Here is a 22759-nt window from a genome sequence, read left to right as displayed (position 1 = left end):
CAACGTGCAAGCAAGAAAAAGCACAACCTGAACCAAAAGACAAAGAAGTGAACAATGTTCAGTGGTTCGGCGCCTGTCGACATTATCGACTCAAGAACTCAACAACTAGTGGATGCAACAGTGTTACCAATTGTGAACTTATTATGCAAACTTTTAGTGCAACTTGTTATCAATTATTGTCAACTTATGATGCAACTTGGTATCAATTATTGTCCACTTTGTTTAATTTGCTATAAAGACAATGAAAGAATATTATCCTACAGATTGATTCATGATTTGTACAATTAATTTTGACAACAATTTACATTACAACATTGATTAATAATTTGCAAGATGAATTTCATGTCTTCAATGATTGTCTTCAGTGCTTTTACCCTGTTAACAAGGACAACACTATACACAATCCTCTTAAAAGGGACCAGGAAATGCAGGTGAGAACACCTGGAACCTTTAGCGTTCAGGGGCCGCCCAGGCCCTCGAACCCCGGCCTAAAAATTTTTTTCGCCTTGGCCCATGGTTTTTTTTCAGCTAATTTTTTTAGACTCGCTCTCATGCCTGAGTTAAATGGGCTAATGCTAACCCATATTTATGTACAACTAAAATGGCCACCAGCATACCAATAGGCCATTTTTGATCAGATTGCAAAATAAAGTGAGGCGCACATGGATGCCATCATGTACTGTGCTTGTGCCAAGTTTGAACTAAATCGGACTATGCATGTCCTTCCATGAACGTCGTTCTGCCCTCTCGATCCTATCAGCCAAGAAGGATGAGGAGGGTGAATGGCAGCACCTCATCGACGGGGGCCTGAGGAGGAAGAAGCTGATACAGAGGAGGGCAAGTCGATTGACCATCCAGCTCGCATATCTGGGATGCCGGAGAGGACTCGCCTATTTGGTCTGAGCACCTCAGGGATGCAGCTGCGTATCCCATCGCACCATATTGCCACTGCCCATCTTCCCCATACATTTGCCTCCCCGTTCTCTTGTATATTTGGACTGTGTGAGGTGAAGGAGAAAGGAAAAGACTCCTTTTGTTTTCTCCATACGTTACTTTTATTTTATTTTCAAGTCCTTATTGTGTTATTCTTCGCCCCTGAGTGAATGATTGCCAAGTCTTGTGTCAGTAAGATTGAAGAAGAACACGTGTTATGGTTCAATCTGCTCTTATGTCTTTTTGCTTTCTTGCTTATTAATAATATTGCTTTTAAATGATTGCTTGCTTGTGTGTTTGTAATAAAGAATTGTTTGTTGTCATTTCGAATCTGTCTCGGTTGTCTTTTCCTTTATTGGGCTGATGCAGTGCACAAGTACAGTTAGACGGGAAGTTCTACCCCAATAATTTGCTTGGTCAGCCAGCGCACACTCACTGTATTACTCGGTGGTAATCCGAGTACTTGTTGAGAACACGTGACCCTAATTGACCGGCCGTCCATAGGTTAGGTATCATGCAAAATAGTTTAACCCTGCCCGGATTGGACATGTCAACGGTGTTTGTGATTACCTAGCAACCTGCCGGTGTGTATAGTTATCTGTTCCTGGTGACGTAAGGACCGGGCATTCGGCAGGGACTCGAGTGCTTCCCTTCGTGGCAAGCCTTGAATCCGGGATCCATGACAATACCATCATTTGTTGTCTTTGTGCCAAATATGAATAAAATCAGTCTATACATGTCCGAGATACGGCTGCTGATGTGCACGCGCACGCATGCATGCACACACGAAAAATTGAGACCAAATCCATAAGCCCCCGTTTATGACGAAGTCCAAGGGGGGCTAATAATAATTATCCTGTACCCCACACAGCGAAATACAGGGTTTTGCAGTCATTTCTGCATGTCTGTGTCTGTCTGTCTGTGTCTGTCCGGGCCGTAGCTATTTTTTGAGCTTTTGTCTTCAAATTTTCAACAAAGCTTTATTATGAGAACATGGAGAAGGCAAGTTAATAATTTTGTTCAAAGGTCAAAAGGTGAAAGGTCAGCATCACTGAAAATTATCAATTTTCATCTAATTCACCTGAAATTCTAATTTACCATTTGAGCGTTGTCATGAAATGTTTAACAAAGCTTTATTATGAGAACATGGAGAAGGCAAATGAATAATTTGGTCAAAAGATCAAAGGTCAGCATCACATAAAATCATCAATTTTCATCCAATTGACATGAAATCTTAAGAATTAGCAAATTGGGTTACTGAATTGGTTCACTAATCAAAAGCTACAAGCCAATTGTTATTTTTACATCAAAAGATAAAGGTCGCCTAAAATCGTAAAAATTGATTTTAGCTGTTTTCATCATGTCTAGCATACAAAAGAAGAACAAGTTTGAATACAAAGTGAATGTGGACAGGCTTTGCATTTTCAGATGCTTCCTAGTTGACATTCTCTTCAAGATGAACTCGTATATCTACTCAGAGTAAACCCCATACTAAATTATTCGTTTTTCCCATGTCCACTCACAGCACCCATCATCAACTCCATAACCAGCACAAATAAAGTAGGGGAGATGGCACATCCCATCAGGATCCCCACTTCCAAATTATGCCACTCAGAACCTAACCCTCTCTTTCCCATTGAGCCAAGACATCCACATTCATGAATTCTGTATTCGCGGGGTTTTCCGAGAACACAACCCTCGCCAATACGGAGGTGCGTGTGTATTTGTCACATGGGAAGCCTGAGGAGCTGCACACCGACCAGGGTGGAAATTTTGAGGGTAGATTCATAAAAAAAGCTGGCACACTCTGAGTCAGACTTAGATTACCAGGAGGGTTAACATAGCTGAGAGTTGGTTTGTCAAATCCCACCATCCTGCTGTGGGATGGCCATAGGGGCTGATGGGAGTAAAATAGAGTAGACATTGCATAAACCAACTTATAGCATAAATGCTTGCTTTCTGTGTGAAGTGATAGATCTTGTGTCGATGAGTGTTTTAGCAGAAATCCAACATCCTCCCTCTATCATGTGTGTGTCTATGCTCCTACCACTCCCTGCACCTTCATGCTCTAAATCAGTCCCCTTTGGAACTGGCCTATTTGTGCTTTTAACCTTCTCGCCCCATGGACCACGAACCAGTGCAGTTGGATGGCCAGGAGGGCATGGTAAGGGAGGCTGCAAAAGTCCCACCACCACCACCACCACCACAGACAAGAAAGAATGTGTAGCATCTTGAACCGTCGAGAGAAAACGAAAAACACCTCAAAGCCATGCCAGCTAGCTGGCAGCTATAAAAACGTGGAACACAAACATGCAAAAAGAGTGCATGAGTTGGTGAAGGACTTGGTGGCGTGAGTTGGTGGGTTCAGATGGTGGTGCGAAGAGAGAGCATCAGTGCTGTGAGGGTGAACACCGACTATGGTGAGGTGTGGAGTACCGGACCGCCTTTCTGTCCAATGGAACAGCGCGACGGGTAACGCAGCATGACTCTACCAAAACACAGCAAGAGTCCAGACCAGGACTGTGGCGCGTCTTGTCCACACAGAGGCCACCACTCTCACCATGTGCAAGCATAGCATGTGGACAGGTTCCTTTCCGTCTTGTCTCCCTCTTTCTGTTGACGGTTTGTCGGAATTATGAGTGGCCATGGGGGATATAGTTTCGTACAGAATTCTCCATTCATTCTAAATGTTGCTTCTCTGTTCTCCCTTCACCCTTTCTCATCAACTTATTTGGTCTAACTCGAGAAGTGTTGGTTTGGTATGTTTTGCCCTTTATTGGGACAAATAACGACGGCACGAGTAAATCCACGGCCAATGGGAATTGGTGCCAAAGACCTCTTAAGGAGGAAACGAGTGTGGTGGTTCATGAAACACACATGAACAGTCTTCACCTGCCCCTCCCCTCCCCCCCCCCACACATCCTTTTGAACCAATGACCACACCATAGGTGGCAGGAGATACTGTGCATCAGAAACGGAAACAAAGATCTTTTGGGCTTTATCAGCAGATGATGTATCTCCAAGGACTACCTGTCCCTAAATTGGGATAATTCTGGGAGCAGACCCTTCTTTGGAGCAAAGGAGTGGATTTTTTTTTTCACCACAACGTTCACCCTTAGCTCTCTTTTGCTTTGACGAGAGGTTAACGATTGAAAGGTCAGCTTATCCTCGCTTCCCATGGTGGTTCGCATACTTCAATTAAAGTCCTGTTGATTGCATCCATTATTCATCTTACCAGGTTATCCTTCCGAAGTAAACGAGGCACCATAGCTTACCATGCTAAACATCCCTCCCAGGCTAACATCCAGTCATCTGCCCCCAAAAAGTTAATGATCTCCATGAAACATCGTCCTCTTTATCCACCATTAAATCCAAGCTCTACAGTTATTGCAAGATCAGGAATACATTCCAGCCAAGTGGCGTTAATCTGCTGTGCAGATTTATCCTTTCTACCAGCAGCTGGTTCCAGGTTCAAACTCTATCTCGTGTTTTGGGGAAAAAGAGGGAGGGGGACAAGGTGTGGGAGAACCCGGATGATACTTACCAACTTGCCAGCAGCAGTATTTTCGATGAAGCGAGAGCCGTGTCCAGTGTTACCGGGACACTTAATCTTCAGCCCTGCATTCTCACAAACATCCACCATTGCCTGAGAATGCAAGCAAGGTATTCTCGACTAACAAAGTAAAGGTTTTACAACAAAAGAAATGCATGCAAATCGCTGTCCATCCACAGGCCAAGGGACATTAGCACTCTTCCAAACCCCATGTTTTATTTCTACATTCTCAAGCATCCCATTGAATGAATGCTTTAACTTCAGCTTCTTCATGACTTCCGCTAAGGCCGGTGTCTACTGTCCTCATAGATTTTGTATCTCTTGTTTCAGTCAAAGCTCATATTGTTGTTGTAGCTCCTTTCCTCTGAGCGTGACACCACCTGAAAGGAGCCTGGCAAGATCTGCTTTGTTGTCTTCCGGTGCGATGAATTGGCCACACATTTGTGGCAGTGGTATATTCATTCTACCAAGTGATGATCTTTCCAATGGGGTTCTTTCATCTGACGTGTCCGGATTGTGTCCTTGACTGCGTTCCAACATGCCAATCAAAGACAACGTTAAATCGCATTGCTTCCTCTGTGAAGTGTTTCTTGGCAGACTGCATAGTCACCAAAGGTTTCTCCACCTTCTGGTTTTCCAAGCACCTGTATGAGAGCATGATCATCAATATTGATAGGTCTTCAGTTTAGTATGTGGAGCTTCTGAAGGTACATAGATTCCAGACATTTCGTGTGCCAAGTAGTTCTGCTTTAGGTGTGGAATTCAAATCGGCAGTTACTTTGGAAACACAGGAACTGGAGAAAGTTCATGCTTCAGCACATCCATCACGTCCACTGGTTGACCAGCACCAATGGCATTAAGCAGTCGTTGAAGTAGCTTTTTGTTATCTTGGATGGTTTTTCGCTGTTTACGTTGTGGACACTGGTGTTTTGTACACAGTAGGAAATGCCTTTCCATTTCTCTTCTTCAATGCATGGTCGAAGCAGATACTCCAACCCATTAAGTGCTCTCATATATATTTTTCACAACAATTTGCTGTTCTCTCATTCCTGCTGCATGCAGGTCGCTTACAATTTCATCTGGAGCACTATCTTTTATCGAGAGGGAGACAAGAGGCTCGTGATCTGAAGATGCTTCTTTCTTTCTTTCTTTATGGGAGAGAGGCTCATGGAAGAGCGAAGTAGAACCAACAGCAGGACAATCGTTAAAGTAAAGAATAAACAGGAAAGAGAGGTGGGGAGAAAACATTGAACGTACCTGCTACTTGTGTATTTGGAATATGGTTGGATAATGAAAGGTTAATGGAGATAATAAAGATCAAGGGACAGAATTAGGGATTACAAGACATGGTGGTGCACAGCTTGCTTCAAGTCCTGGAGGAAAGGGTGAGACAGAACAGCCTCTGGAAGGTGGTTCCATATACAGGGGAAGTAAGGAATAAAACAGTTGATGTGCGCAATCAACCTGGCCTAATTAGGAAGGGTCAGAGGACAGAGGGAGCAACATTGGAAAATAGACGAGAGAAAACAGAGATCGTTGACCTTAACATCAAAGCTGTTCAGCTGGTAGCAAAGCTTCTTGGCATCATTTATGTCACGAGACATTCTAGATGAAAGTCTGTCTACCCCAGTGAGTCGCTGTTTTCGTCTCTTCATTATCCTCAAGGTCAGAACGAGATTTTGTGTCTTGAAATATGTGTGACCTTTCTTACCATGTGACCTGACACCTATCTCTTGCCTGGTAATTTATTTTGATGTCAATGATTCCAATTTGCATCTTGAACATTTTGTTCCTTGTGAAAATCGAAGATTTTTAAGGTGAATTAATTGCTTGGTCACGTGTATTATTTTGTCTGTCTGTTTGTTTGTATGTCAATCGCCTACAGGTCACGTCTTTACACCGATGTTCATGAAACTTCATGAAATGGTAGAGTTGGTCATAAGCTAGAAGCCTATTGATTTTGATGTCAAAAGGTCAAAAGGTCAACAACTTTGTAATATTTCTAACCATCAATTTTTATCTGATCGAGTTGAAATTTGAACAGGATTTGCACATCAGGTCAGTGAATTCAACCACCAATTATTTTTGAGGTCAACATCGGCTAAGTTTCTAAAATTGTCAATTTTAATCCGGTGGACTTGAAATTTGAAGAGGTGTGATTTGTGGGTTTTCAGGTATTTATCAGACTTTCCCCACACAAGTGTGTGCAATGGTTTTAGCAAGCCTTATTAACTCATCACATTACGTGCACTTTTGATTTAAAATATCATATCTTATGATGTGTCTGTCAACGCGTAATTGATAAAACCTTTGCCTCCTTTTCGGGCCATTGCCTTCGCAGCAGTAGTATTGTCGAGGTGGAATTCCTCTTTCAGTAACTTTGTAATCAATATGATTGAATATAGCCATTAATAAGAACTGTAATCTCATTATCCACTGAATATATAACTTGTCAGGTGATTATACATAAACTCATTGACTTCTATTTAATTTGTAATCCTAATGAACAAGTACATTGACTACTGTGTGTAAATGCCATGGGATACTAAACGGCACCAGCAAGACTACCGGCAGGAAAAAGTTTGCTTTACCGAGGCTGGGAGACAGGACAGAATGGAAATTTTTTTATGTTGTTTTCTTAGCAGATGCACCCTTTGTTGCATGAACTCAACCTTGTTACTCCTTTTGCAACCTTGAGAGTTGTTTGTGCTCTATTCTGATTGGTTGAGCTTAGGTCAGCTCCAGGCCTCACTTGCATGATCACCTGAGATGTTCTTCTTCCGTCCCGTTTCTATGGGAACCCTTTTCTGCTTCATTGGGAACTCGGCACACTCGGCTTATTTAATTCAATATCTATGGGAAAGTTCAAGCTGTTTCTCTTCTATCCTGCGTTTCCCCCAGCTATCCCTCCACACATCCATCCAGTATAAGAGGGATTGCTTTGGGTTCCTTGTTAGTGAAGTTCATTGAATGCTTCACCATGTTCTTCCTCCGTCCGTATATATGGAATTAAAGATTCTCCTTTGTAACCCGAGTGGAACTTGAATTCTTTTCCACCACAGTATACACCGGTATTTGGAATACGTTTTGTATTCCAGAAAAAAAAAAAAAATAAATAAACTCGCCAACTCTGAGAAACACTCTGGGATCTTTAAATTCCAAAAACACAATGCTGGGAGATGAACATGCACAGTAATGTCTATCCGAAAGGTATAACACTTTGTGATGTGAGGTCGTACATGTGACTGTGCACGTGATGAACCAATCCTATGAGGAGGAGATTGGGACCATACTCTGTGCAGAGCGTTGGTGCTGCTTAAGCAATCTCCTTGGCTATTGGACACAATCCTGGATGGGTCGCCACTCCGACACAGGATACCAGCATGCTGGCACTCATTTTGCAAACCTCAGAAGGATGACGGGCCGAGTTAACCCCACCTGGTATTAATTCAACAGCTGAGCGGGATTTTGAACTCAGGACCCAAGGATCCAAAGCCTGCCACCCAAGCCAAACGCAAGGCATAATCCTATGGTTTACAGTCAAATCAGGAAAAGGTAGGTGTGCTACTTGTGTACCACCCTGTTAGACTAAAATGGTTAATAATGTCACAAAGTCGCATTACTAAACCTTTCCATTATAATCAATAACGAAATTCGTTAATAAATATCTCAAACTTGTGCCTTTCAAGTCCCACCCATGGCAATCATTGAGAAATGGTATTTATTGTGTTGATTTATTAGATATTCCCATTTGAGCGATTGGCACGTGATGCCTGCATTCCAAGTTTAAATTTCACAAACTGTCGATGTACCTGTGATTATCAATGCCCTTGTAATCCATTCATAAAACACCCTCGGAAACAATATCCTTGTAATCCATTTTAAAGTACACCATCTCTCTTAATGTGCTTGTTTTGACAGGTGATGCACATCGTACAATTTATTCCACAAGCCTTAGATCACTGTTAAAAACAAAATGTAATTTACAAACGCAGACCTCTTCTTGTGCTCCGACCAAGGGTTAACACCTGAAACGTCACCTTCTCCTCGTTTCCCTTGGTGGTTAGCATGCCTCGATCAATGTCCAGATGATTTCATTCCCTTTCACATGTGGTTGTGTTGCTCCTTGAGTTTTTGGTCGAGCATCGGATTGATTTGCAGTTTCTTAATTGTTAACTTGTAATCAAACAATCTCTCGATTTCTCATTCCTAACTCCTTGGTTTTTATAACAAAGCATTAAAAATCATTCGATTACGACAGCCTCAAGGCATTAACAAAATGACAGGTTCGTTAATATTTCCTGAGCATCTTCTCGCGTTAACGTCCATCTCAGCGAGAATGGACATTAATCTGGGTATCCTGTCTTCCAGCATTAGTTGGTGAATGTTCCCAACCCCCACAGTCTATCGACAAACAGTGGGTGAAATAACGCTGGGACTGTGAACAACATTCCTGACCAAACCTAACGAGGGCACTGCATCAGCGGTGCAGTCCTACTGCACCCAGAAATTATGCTACCTGGAAGCCAAAGTCGTAATTGACTACTGGTCCAATTTACATAACATATGACGATATGATATCCAACAGTTCTCGACTTATTGTTTCTAATGAAAAAATAAAATTGTACAAATAACAAAACATCACCGCAATCCAAATAATAAACTGCCAAGAAAAACGGATTAATCGTTCACATTATCAAACGTTCTCCGCACCCTTCCAACTGTCGATTACTCTGAGATGAAACTCTGGTTTGCTTTTCACATCAGCATCGCCTTCGCGAGAATGCAAGAAGCAATCATAATTGTTTAATGTGTGCACGACATGGTGTAAAGTAAAGAAGAGCTTACAGCAAACGACGCGTTCTCCATAGTAAGCTTTCATTTCTTCTTCTGGATTTGCCAAGCCTACAACACCAGAGCAGAAAGGGTTAGTGATATCTATGGTCAAGAGTGAAAAATACTTCATGAGCACCCATTTACCCAACACCCGCTCTCACCACTCTGGCAGCACCCAACCCATTCCACTATACACCGCAAAGGAACCCCCCAAAAAGTTCCCTGGAACAAATGAAGGAAACATCAGACCCAGGCAACATGCTACAGTTAGAACTATAGTATATGAGAGTAGTACCCTCATATACTATAGTTGGTAACAGGTCCTACTACAGTAATCTGCTGAGAATTACTACTGTGAAGGAATGCTATTTTTGCCTGCGGCAGTAGTTCAACGATACAAGCTCATTCAACAATCAACATGGTGGAAATATCAACAACTTTGTCCTTTAGATCAATTAATCCTTATTGTACAGAAATATTACATACTAGCAGGGGTACCCGGCATTGCCAGGTATATTTTTTGTGGGGACCTAAAACACTTCCCTACATCCACTAAGGAATGGGGTCTGGGATTATTTAATATTACCTTTCACGGAGCTACAAAGACTTAGGCATGATAGAGAGATTTCGAAACGGACCGTCACGGTCACCTATCCAACTCACAATCCCATGAGATTTCCGGAAACCCCGTGAAATTACAATTGTGAAGTGACCATGACCATGAGACCCGAAACCAAGAGATCGCAACATCAACTTGGCACAGAGAGAAATGTACTGTACCCGGGGGGGTCACAAACCCCCATTACCCCCTCCCCCACACACTCCCCGAATCATCATCTACCCTGGTACTTTTCATATGTATATACATGTTCATGTTAATATTTTGCTTTTTATGACAATAAAAATTTCCTGTAATCATAGTTTACATTTATATCTCTTGTGTGTTCATTATATTAATTTTTCAGGTTCGCAGAGGGGAGGTGGGTAATGGGACTTTGTAAACTCCCTGGAGATTATTGGCAAAGAGGCATTGTAAAAGAGTTACCTGGAAAGTGGAATTGGAAGTTATTCGTCGGATGGATGCTCGTGAACGTGTCATCGGTGTTTCTGGGTTCAGTTTGCCCCGGATCGATAAATATGGTGCCTTTCATGAAGAAGAAGATGTACCACGAACTTGGACTGCTTCCGGAAGATGTTGAATTGTATTTAAATGTCTGGTAATTGTTTTGTGTTTTTATTCGTACGAATGTGTACTTGAATACAACTGTCATTCATCAAAAAGCCTTCGGCACGAAAGAGCGATTAAAAAGAACGAATTTTTTTTTCTTCCTAAAACACTCCCTGGCACTCACTGACAACACTCTGAAAGTTTGACGAAGATCCGTTCAGCCATCACTGAGAAAAAAGGTAGCACACACACACACACACACACACACACACACACACACACACACACACACACACACACACACACACACACACACACACACACACACACACACACACGGCTCTCTTATCTTTCTATAATTCCAGCAATTTGTGTGTGTGCGTGTGTGTGTGTGTGTGTGTGTGTGTGTGTGTGTGTGTGTGTGTGTGTGTGTCTGTGACCGCTGTTTCTTGACAACCGCTGGTCCAATCTAATTGAAACTTGCCAGTTTTATTGCTGGGGACCTGAGGATGTGCCTTTTCAAGGTTTGATATTAATCGGACAAGTGCTTTCCAAGTTATGGCCATTTATTTACCAACCAATGACAGGAACCGTTGCTGCGGCCATTTTATATCAACCAATGACAGGAAGCGTAGCTGCGTAGCCGTGGTCGATGGTGAAGAGAAATTCAGCCGCGTTCGCCATTACGGGTTTCCCTCTCCTCTCCTCTCCTCGAGAAAAGGCAAAATACGTTGGCGCTAATTGAATAATTGGCCATTAAAAGCCTCCGTATTCTTGCCCTGGACGAGTAAACAAAGAAGAAGCGCCGTTTCCTCAGCGATGTTGTTTATAAAGAGGTGCTAATGAGATAAAGGTGTGTACAATGTACATGGAGACGATTTTTATTATTATTTATTTATTGAAGAAAAATTGTTCCAAAAATAACTTATCAAAAAAAGTGCACAACTTTTTTTTGTTTCCAATTGTCAAAACGCTGTGGCCTTTGGAAGTGTTAAGGAATTCAGCTCTACTCGACATGCTTGCCAACGAAATACATCTCAATTTGGTGGTGAAAACGATTCACAACGACGGGTTTCCTTACTCATTGCTCTGCAGTCTGCATTCAACCCCTTCATTTGTCATCTCATTGACCTCATTTTATCTATCTATAATTCCAGCAGTGTGTGCGTGTGTGTGTGTGTGTGTGTGTGTGTGTGTGTGTGTGTGTGTGTGTGTGTGTGTGACCGCTGTTTCCCGACAACCAATGGTCCGATCTAATTGAAACTTGTCAGCTATATTGCCGGGGACCTGAGGATGTGCCTTTTCACGATTTGATATTAATCGGACAAGTGATTCCCAAGTTATGGCCATTTATTTACCAACCAATGGCAGGACACGTGCTGCGTCGGCGTGGCCGATGCGCCATTTAGTTACCAATCACAAGACACGTTGCTGCGTGGGCGTGGCTGCGTAGGCCAGTGCACGGCCGGCCGACGATGACGTCACGTGCCGTGCTGGTTATGATGGGGATCGATCGGTGCCTTAGTTACCGTGAGGTAGGAGTGCCAATGGTAAATGGCAGCGAATGTCATGGCAAGCAAAGACAGGGAGGTAAACTTGATTTTAATTAACTCTGTGTGTGTAAGTATCACAGCAGTTGTTACTTCAATGCAAGCAATATTTCGTGGAATGATGTGAACATTCCGTAACGGGCACGCACTACTTTTGGATAGTGATGACACTGTATTCTAATAATTTCTCGATTTCTTATCCGCATTGATAGATAAACACAATGCCCCAATCCAGTCGTCATTTGTGAGAGCAAAGGAATGGCCTGTGTGATTGTTTGAAAGTTTTTTTTTTGTGTATGTACGGCCACGCACGTACGGCCATGCACGTACGGCCATGCACGTAGAGACACTCACGTACGGCCACGCACGTACGGCCACGCGAGAGCGAAGGAATGGCCTGTGTAGTTGTTTCTGGCAAGCAGTTTTAAAGTATATATATATAATATATATATATATATATAATTTTTTTTTTGCACGTACGGGCACGTGAAAGCGAAGGAACAGCTTGTGTGGTTGTTGTTTCTGGCACGCGGTTTGAGTTTTTTTGTGGGGGGTGGGGGGGGGGAGGGTTTGCGCGTACGGCCACTCATCTATGGGCATGCACTAGTAGTATAGATTGTAACAGCTGTGGTCCGTTCCAGTTACCCAGTTCGAGTTCTGTGGGTTGTGTCAAAAAGACCGCAACCGCCAGCTATGTCCACAACCACGAGCAAGTTCCCGGATCTGTACGTCACGTTACAATACTTGTTGGGACCATGTGATTAACCGAGTGATGCACCGATATGCACTCACGACCTTCCTAATCTGGCCAAGCAACCACAGATCACGAGCACGGCACTCCACAAGAATACAGTACAAACAATGTCGAGGGGTCAATTTCGAACCCGGAGGCAAGCTATGCAGAAGTCCTGCAGGGGTTGACTCTGCCTGATCATCCTTCTGAGGTTGGCAAATTAAGTGCTAACTTGCAGGTATTCTGTGTTGTCGTGGTGACCCATCCAGGATTGTGTCCAATAGCTAAGGAAGCTGTTCAGGCAGTCCCAACACTCTGCATGGAGTATAGTCCCAATGGATGGATGGATGAGACATTGTTGACATTGTAATATTTTAGTATAAGACTTATTTTCACACAACTTTTCGCGAGGGTGCAATAGGTGTAAAATTTGCTCATAAATAAACAAATGTGAATCACATCCTCATGTTTTGAAGTTGGACTTTTGTTTCGCTTCAGAAACCGATGCAGAAGGCCGAGTTGATAAAAGGAAACAATTTAAGAGTAGAGCGGCACTCGGTAGAGTGCGTACCTCTCCCAGGCTGAACAGTTTACGTTTTGTATCCCAATGAGAGACCGGGTCCGCACCTGAACCCAAAAATCGAATCCACCTGTTCTTGTTACCTAGCCAACTCATCCATCAAGTTTTGTCATAACTCATCCACAACTTTTTGAGATATCATGCTACATATCGTTTTTGGCCCAACCTTTCAATGGTGAAGAATCACTTAAAAAATTATAGTACCGGATCCGGATCTTCACCAAGATCGAATCAGTTCGTCCACGTCACACACCAAACCTGTTCACCAAGTTTCGTCCGGATCCGTCCATTTTTGAGATAATCCCACTCACGGACAGACAAACAGGAGTGAAGACAGAACCTTCACTCGCAGAGTTAAAGATAACAGGGGAAGGATTTTCAAGCAGCTTTATGAAGAGGAAAATCAGATATATATATATATATTTTTTAAGGGCGTTGAAGAGAGATCACGCACATGCTATTTTGGTTCGGGGCTTGAAAAATATCTCTTTCGAAAACTCAGCACATGTATTGAGCTGCAAGCAAACTACATTTAAATTGTGCACAATAGTCAAGTGTATGTAAATAGTTGTTGGTGTTATGTTGCTTATGGAGATGGTGAAGTGTATATAAATAAATAATGGTTCCTGGAAGTGCATACAGCACACAATAATGGACCGTTCTGTTTTTTTTAATTATTTTTTGTTAATTGCCAAAATTCCAAATTACCGTTCAATCCGAAGATCATGTGACGTGCCACATGCCCAGATAGTTTTACAACCATTTGCCGAATATGAAAGTAATGTTTCCAGGACAGACGGATGAATGGATCGGATCCAAACAAGGTCCTTGCCGGGCTGATGCCACGTTTGGGGCTAAAATACAGTATGACAAAGTGGTAAAAAGAGAAATAACTATTCTTAAGGTTCAATTACCGTTACCTTCATCTAATGCAAATCCCAGGTTTAAGGCTTTGAATTCCTCGCGCTGCACAAACGCCGCCATGCCCATTTTTCCACCGATCTCTTCATCTGGCAAAGCAAGACGGACTTTTACACACAAGCTCTAATTTTGTCGTTTACACTTGCAGAGTCACCGATCTACTCAGTTTCACAAAAACATTCACTCAGGCACAATAAACAAGAGATACAATTACACCTGCATGACAAACAAATCTGGTCGATGAATACACACCAAATATTGATGGACAGTTGGATGGACACACTAAATATTGACTGACAGGTTTCACCTTGAAATGAGTATTTTTACAAACTGTTGATAAATGTAAATGTGTGAAATATAATAAGATGACGATGATGAAAATCGAAGGTTCTAAAATTCTTCAATAAATACCACAAAGTGGGAGTTTACTGAATAATTTAACCTCTCATCAGTCTGGAGAGCCCCACACGTTCCCAAAACAATCATCTCAATTAACACCTCACCTGGGACAAACGAGAGATGCACCCAACAAGGATCTACCTCACCTGGGACAAACGAGAGATGCACCCAACAAGGAACTACCTCACCTGGGACAAACGAGAGATGTACCCGACAAGGAACTACCTCACCAGGGACAAACGAGAGAAGCACCCGACAAGGAACTACCTCACCAGGGACAAACGAGAGATGCACCCGACAAGGAACTACCTCACCTGGGACAAAGGAGAGATGCACCCTACAAGGAACTACCTCACCTGGGACAAACGAGAGATGCACCCTACGAGGAAATTCCTCACCTGGTACAAACAAGAGAGGTACCGTATGAGGAACCCACCTCAACCTGGTACAAATGTGAGATGTACCATACGAGGAACCCACCTCACCTGATACAAACGAGAGAGGTACCATATGAGGAACCCACCTCACCTGGTACAAATGTGAGGTGCACCGTACGAGGAACCCACCTCACCTGGTACAAATGTGAGATGTACCGTATGAAAAACCCTCAGCTGGTACAAATGTGAGATGTACCATACAAGGAACCCTCAGCTGGTACAAATGTGAGGTGTACCGTACTAGGAACCCACCTCACCTGGTACAAATGTGAGATGTACCGTATGAGAAACCCACCTCACCTGGTACAAATGTGAGATGTACCGTCTGAGGAACCCTCAGCTGGTACAAATGTGAGATGTACCATACTAGGAACCCACCTCACCTGGTACAAACAAGAGAGGTACCATATGAGGAACCCTCCTCACCTGGTACAAATGTGAGATGTACCGTATGAGAAACCCACCTCACCTGGTACAAATGTGAGATGTACCGTATGAGGAACCCTCCTCACCTGGTACAAATGTGAGATGTACCATACAAGGAACCCACCTCACCTGGTACAAATGTGAGATGTACCGTATGAGGAACCCTCAGCTGGTACAAATGTGAGATGTACTGTACAAGGAACCCTCAGCTGGTACAAATATGAGATGTACCGTACTAGGAACCCACCTCACCTGGTACAAACAAGAGAGGTACCATATGAGGAACCCTCCTCACCTGGTACAAATGTGAGATGTACCGTATGAGAAACCCACCTCACCTGGTACAAATGTGAGATGTACCGTATGAGAAACCCACCTCACCTGGTACAAATGAGAGATGCAACATACGAGGAACCCTCCTCACCTGGTACAAATGTGAGATGTACCGTATGAGAAACCCACCTCACCTGGTACAAATGTGAGAAGTACCATATGAGGAATCTACCTCACCTGGTACAAACGAGAGATGCACCGTACGAGGAAATGTTTTCCCTTCATCCTTCAACCTGCGTATGGCTTCCACATACCTGAAAAATAGAAAATTCCAGAATGCTATATCCATAAGGATTAAGTTTGAACGCACAATCAAAATGTCTAGTTTGCACTCGACTCGAGCATTCACGACATTCGACACCCAACCAAACTCACTGCATTCCTACGCATTTCATGTCCTGCGCTCCTCGGGCATAAATGTTTCCATCAGAATCCTTTACAGCTTCAAAGGGATCATAATGCCATTGCTCCTGTGGTGGAATAAATTGAGTCAGATTGAAACAGCAACATTATTCTTGTTTTCACCGGTGTAGCATGAACCGTTTGTAGGTACTAGGCCCCACCATCTGCCTTCCGATACCAATGTACAGAATTATGTCATACGATCTACTCAAAATGGATGCTTTAGTTTTGTCCATCGTACATCTATCACATATCGGCATGATGGCTTTATCGCTTCGTAACTTTTAGTATTTCATACGACATAAAATAATCACACCCATGTCCAAAGGCCTTGTGTTGCTAGGCAGCTCGAGCTCCCCCGTGTCAATTTAGTGCTTGCACCACTTAAAAAACAAACAAACAAAAAAAACTGACGGACAGACGGAGGGACACACCAAATATTGACAGATGGACGGATATTCCAAATATTGATGAACAGATGGACAGACACCAAATATTGGACAGATGGATGGACAGTTGGATGGACACACCAAATATTGATGGACAGTTGGATAGACACACCAAATATTGATGAACAGACAGACAGACACCAAATATTGGACAGATGGATGGACACACCAAATATTGATGGACAGTTGGATGGACACATCAAATATTGACTGACAGATGGACCGACACACCAAATATTGATGGACAGATGGATGGACACCAAATATTAACTGACAGATGGACCGACACACCAAATATTGATGGACAGACAGATGGACTTTCCAAATATTGATGAACAGACGGACAGACACGCCAAATATTGATGGACAGATGGATGGACACACCAAATATTGACTGACAGATGGACCGACACACCAAATATTGATGGACAGACAGTTGGACTTTCCAAATATTGATGGACAGACAGATCAAATATTGATGGACATATGGATGGACACACCAACTATATATGGACAGATGGATGGACACACCAAATATTGACTGACAGATTGATGGACACACCAAATATTGATGAACAGATGAGATGGATGGACTTTCCAAATATTGATGAACAGACAGATACACCAAATATTGATGAACAGATGGATTGACACACCAAATATTGATGGACAGACACACCAAATATTGATGAACAGATGGATGGACACACCAAATATTGATGGACAGACACCAAATATTGATGGACAGATGGATGGACATACCAAATATTGATGAACAGACGGACAGACACACCAAATGTTGATGGACAGACACCAAATATTGATGCACAGATGGATGGACACCAAATATTGATGAACAGATGGACAGACACACCAAATATTGATGGACAGATGGATGTACATACCAAATATTGATGAACAGACAGACCGACACACCAAATATTGATGGACAGATGGATACACCAAATATTGATGAATAGATGGATGGACATACTAAATATTGATGAACAGATGTACAGACACCAAATATTGATGAACAGATGGACAGACACACCAAATATTGATGGACAGACACACCAAATATTGATGGACAGATGGATGGACACACCAAATATTGATGGACTGATAGATGGACATACCAAATATTGATGAACAGACGGACAGGCACACCAAATGTGGATGGACATACCAAATATTGATGGACAGACGGACCGACACACCAAATATTGACTGACAGATTGATGGACACACCAAATATTGATGGACAGATGAGATGGATGGACTTTCCAAATATTGATGAACAGACAGATACACCAAATATTGATGAACAGATGGATTGACACACCAAATATTGATGGACAGACACACCAAATATTGATGGACAGACACCAAATATTGATGGACAGATGGATGGACATACCAAATATTGATGAACAGATGGACAGACACACCAAATATTGATGGACAGATGGATGTACATACCAAATATTGATGAACAGACGGACCGACACACCAAATATTGATGGACAGATGGATACACCAAATATTGATGAATAGATGGATGGACATACTAAATATTGATGAACAGATGGACAGACACACCAAATATTGATGAACAGATGGACAGACACACCAAATATTGATGGACAGACACACCAAATATTGATGGACTGATAGATGGACATACCAAATATTGATGAACAGACGGACAGGCACACCAAATGTGGATGGACATACCAAATATTGATGGACAGACGGACTGACACACCAAATATTGACCAACAGACGGACCGACACCAAATATTGACGGACAGACAGACGGACATACCAAATATTGATGGCAGACGGATGGACACACCACATATTGAAGCGGCTACACCACTTAAAAACACAATTCAGACAATTCCCTTTGAATATGTGCTTGTCTGTTCAAGGCCGGAGTGGAGTGGAAAAGGATGTTGGTATTTTCTATCTTTTTATAATTACTGACAATGCAAAGTCTTTATTCACAGATGTGAATCCATTTTCCTTCGAGACATATTTTAGATGAAAATTATTAAATTTTTCCCATTGTGAGAGCTGTGGCAATGATGGGAAAGAAGAAGCAAGGAAATGAACGAACAACAAAAGATGAGAAGAGAGGAGAAGGAACAAGAGGGTTGGGTTAGGGGTGGGGGAGGTGGGGGGAGGCAGGGGGGGAGGGGGTTAATGGGGATAATCAAGATTGTAGGATAGGGTAGTTTCCTAAAGCAACATCTTGAGCAGTCTTGTTCCTCCAAATTTTGGAACAGTCTTCCACATGGGGTTTAACCCCACTCTTCCTTCAAAGGCCCTGAATAACCCTGTCTTCCTCTTCGCAGACTTGACTTTATGCTGTATTGTGTCCTATCCCAGGACAGCATCAGCTGTTTCACTCTTTGCTGGCCTGGAGAGGATCAGAAGTCGGTTGAGCAAATGGAATATTATATTCAATCCTGGCAAATCTCACTCTGGACTCTTCTCATTACAAAGATCGTGTCACAAACCCACTTTTCCTGTTATATTTCATCAGGAACCATTGGAAGAGGATCATTCCCTTGAGTGTTTGTCCTCACTGTCAATCATGACCTCTGCCAGGAAAACAATGTAACCGAGCTCACTACAAAAATCCAGCCACAGACTGGGAATTCTTTATCACATCAAGTCCTTCCCTTGTAAGATCTGAAGTTGTTAACACATACAATACCTCCATCCATGTCACGATGGAGTGCTGTTCTCCCCATATGGCATTGTGTCACCACTTCTCACCTCTCACTCCTGGATGCTGTGGAATCCAAAGTTTCCAACATCATTGGAATAATCCTCAAGAATCTGAAGCACAAGGCATTCTACTGATCCCCTGCAGATGCGTTGAACAAAGGACTGGTAGTGTCCACAGAGTCTGTTTTAACCATCTCTATCCCAGCCTTGCTCCCTCTGCTCTTTCAATCCTTCGATCCTCTCAAATTCCACAATGGTGCACATATTCTTCCAACAACGTACTCCTTTATAAACTCGGAAGATACAGACTTGTTACTTATTACTTACTAGACTCCTTTGTTTCTGTTTCCTCGCACTGGTTCTTGAACCAGGAAACCCATTTGAACTGTATTCTTGAGGCACGACAATCCTGCCATTCCCTCCAGGGTTTCAAGGTGGTCCATCACATGTGATTCTCAATCTAGTAGTGATCTTTTATGCCTCCATTAACACTCTCCCATTCAAGCTCCGTTACTCACATGTAACTACATTCCTTCTCTCCCATTCTTTCACAATTCATTCCCTTGCTAATTCTGTCCACTGTCTGCACAATGCCTTTTTTTCTTTTTTTTGCTCAGTCATGTTATCTTCCTGCGTCTCCATAAACATAGAGTTTGGCAACAAAAGAAAATGGTTTGATTGCAATTATCTGAATGAAAAATTACTTTCTTCCACAGAAACCTGCTTTCTGTTATGCACAGATTCATCCCTTCTAGTTTTCAGTTATCTTGCCCATCCTCCTGCTCTTGGTACTCTGAATCCTTGCTTTAAAACAACTTGCATTCTCCTCCTGGAAGGCAAATCCGACTGAATGCAACCTCAGATCATTCCACAAAGCCCGCACCAAGTGTGTGCGTGTGTGTCTACTCTCAGGAGAGAAGAAACGCAATCTGTCCAATCTCAAGAATGAACTTTCAAACTTGTCTCCCTTCTCTAAAACCCGACAGTGTCTTGTCAAGTCCATCTCTGGAGTGCGCTCCCCTTCCATCCCTTCCCTCACTTTAAATGGCACCAGATAAGAGCCGACTCTGCTCTTGAGAAGGCCCAATGCCTCAAAATCTTGTGTCCCTAAACCATCCCATTTTGCACTCATCCTTCCCAGTCGTTCCCCACTGCTCCTGAATTGTATCTTTTGCACCTGAGAAGGTGAAAATTTTCAGGCAACCCTCGACTCTGACTCTGCAACTGGACCGGACGGCATCAGCTCACGTGTCCTAAAAATCTGCTCTGCTGCTCTTGCACTTCCTCTTTCTGCCCTTTTCACCCTGTTGTTTACTATAGATCGTCTTCCCATCTGCTTGGAAATCGGCCAACATCACAGTATTACATAAAATGATGCAAAAACGGATCCCCTTAACTACAGGCCAATTAGCATACTTCCAACCATCAGCAAGGTCATGGAACCCATCATCACAGTTGGCATAAAATCATTCCTTTTCTCCAACAACGTCATCTCAGATAATCAATTGGGATTCAGATCAGGTCACTCGACCTTGGGCATACTGTTTCTACTTTGCTAAGAATGGATGGAGGCCCTCAATATCAGGCAGCAGCCTGTTCCCTCTCCTCACACCTTGACCAAATCAAAAACTGGTCAAACACCTAGAATATGTCTTTCAATCCTGAGAAATCCCACCTACTCACCCTTACTCTCTCTCTCTCTGAAAGGACCACACTGAAAACCCTCCCATCTACCTTCTCAACAACCCTCTCAAAGAAGTTCAGTCGCTCAAACTTTTGGGTGTCACTCTCAGTCCATACATTGCTAGCTTTTTATTTTCGCTCAATTGGTATACTCCATATCTCAAATTAATATAGGAGTCAATAGTAAGTTTTGAAGGCTGAGAAACCTTTCAAAAAGGTATGCCATTACCTTTGTATCCTCTGACCTCACTCTTCTAGGCTCCTAGAAGAGCGAGGTAACAGGCAAAGTACTGACAACAGTAGGGGCAATGGGGTCAGATTTGCATAAAACAAGCAAGGGAATGAATGGACATGAAGATAGAAGACAGAGACAGAGACAGAGACAGAGACAGAGACAGAGACAGAGACAGAGACAGAGACAGAGACAGAGACAGAGACAGAGACAGAGACAGAGACAGAGAGACAGAGAGACAGAGAGACAGAGAGACAGAGAGACAGAGAGACAGAGAGACAGAGAGACAGAGATACAGAGACACAGAGAGACAGAGAGACAGAGAGAAAGAGAGACAGAGAGACAGAGAGACAGAGAGACAGAGAGACAGAGAGACAGAAAGACAAACAGAGACAGAGTGACAGAGAGACAGACAGAGAAAGAGACAGAGAGACAGAGAGACAGAGAGACAGAGAGACAGAGAGACAGAGAGACAGAGAGACAGAGAGAGAGAGAGAGAGAGAGAGAGAGAGAGAGAGAGAGACAAAAAGCTTTACGTTCCAAATGAACAAGGATAGGCAGATTTGATGCTGGAGTGCCAGCCCATACACGAGAGCTCAGTATTCCGATGAGCTTCGGCCAAATGTCTTGCAGGCTGTGACTAGTTCTGATTTATCAATGAATGATTTGGAATGACATCGGATGCCCAGTCTGCGTTTGGCTTTGCTGCATGGTTAGGCCAGGGAAGGCCATGGCTGATGGTGAGGCCTACAAAGTTTAAGATGGCTGATCATGGAAATAGATACATTGGTTTGTTTGATGATCCTTCTGGAGTGACAGGTGAGACTGGGAAACTTGATTCAAAGGCTTGACCAACATCAAGTAAAATGGAGATGAGCTGCAGTCTGTCTGTCATCAGTATGAGGTGCTGTACAAGACACAAGATGGAGTCGTCTCAACAAAAGGAGGAGAATGTTTTCAAGAGAATATTTATGTAGATGAGGAACAACACTGGGCTCGTGACATTGCCTTGGGCAGCTCTAGCCTTCATCGGAGGAGGAGAGGAGAGGGTTCTTCCATGGGTAGTAAAGCTTTGACTGTGATTGGACACAGTCAGAAAGTCAGGTGTGAAGGTGGACTTGTAGGCTGCAAGCAGTGAACTGGTCAAGTAGAGCAGGATGCAAGAATGTGTTGAATGCCCACATGTCCAGGGGGACGGTCATGACATATTTTCAGAGATTTACAGCCTCAGGCCATTGCTGAGCTAGAAACAGTATCATCTCCATCGATCAGTAACTGGGAAGGAATCCAAACTGATGGTCCAACATCAGGCTGTTTGACATGAGGAAAGACTATGTGATGGATTCCTTGACTTTCCTTGTAATTACAAGTCAACTTCCCGGCCT

General features: G+C 42.9%; 2 protein-coding genes across 6 annotated transcripts in view; one reads left to right on the top strand and one right to left on the bottom strand.

Annotated features, from left to right (window-relative positions):
* The window catches only part of LOC147014926 (uncharacterized), a 54221-nt gene extending 52673 nt beyond the window's left edge, over nt 1–1548 (top strand). Inside the window, exon 7 of the mRNA XM_085853410.1 lies at nt 761–1548. Within this exon, the coding sequence (XP_085709536.1) occupies nt 761–811 (51 nt within the window). The 3' untranslated portion in view covers nt 812–1548. The remainder of the gene's footprint in view (nt 1–760) is intronic.
* The window catches only part of ACY1 (aminoacylase 1), a 75463-nt gene that overhangs the window by 25541 nt on the left and 27163 nt on the right, over nt 1–22759 (bottom strand). For 4 of the 5 annotated variants that reach the window (XM_085853417.1, XM_085853414.1, XM_085853415.1 and 1 more), the window contains 5 exons: nt 16245–16339; nt 16047–16123; nt 14274–14363; nt 9335–9391; nt 4478–4551 (listed from right to left, as the gene is read on the bottom strand). In XM_085853417.1, coding sequence (XP_085709543.1) covers nt 4478–4551; nt 9335–9391; nt 14274–14363; nt 16047–16123; nt 16245–16339 — 393 coding nt within the window. The remainder of the gene's footprint in view (nt 1–4477; nt 4552–9334; nt 9392–14273; nt 14364–16046; nt 16124–16244; nt 16340–22759) is intronic. The other variant, XM_085853416.1, reaches the window with a different exon arrangement.

Source organism: Eptatretus burgeri, chromosome 13 (genome assembly GCF_056783735.1).
Source record: "Eptatretus burgeri isolate ZD-2024b chromosome 13, Ebu_testis_v1, whole genome shotgun sequence".
Classification (NCBI taxonomy): Eukaryota; Metazoa; Chordata; class Myxini; order Myxiniformes; family Myxinidae; genus Eptatretus; species Eptatretus burgeri.
The sequence above is the reverse complement of the archived record's forward strand: the minus strand, read 5'-3'. Positions and strand labels throughout refer to the sequence as shown.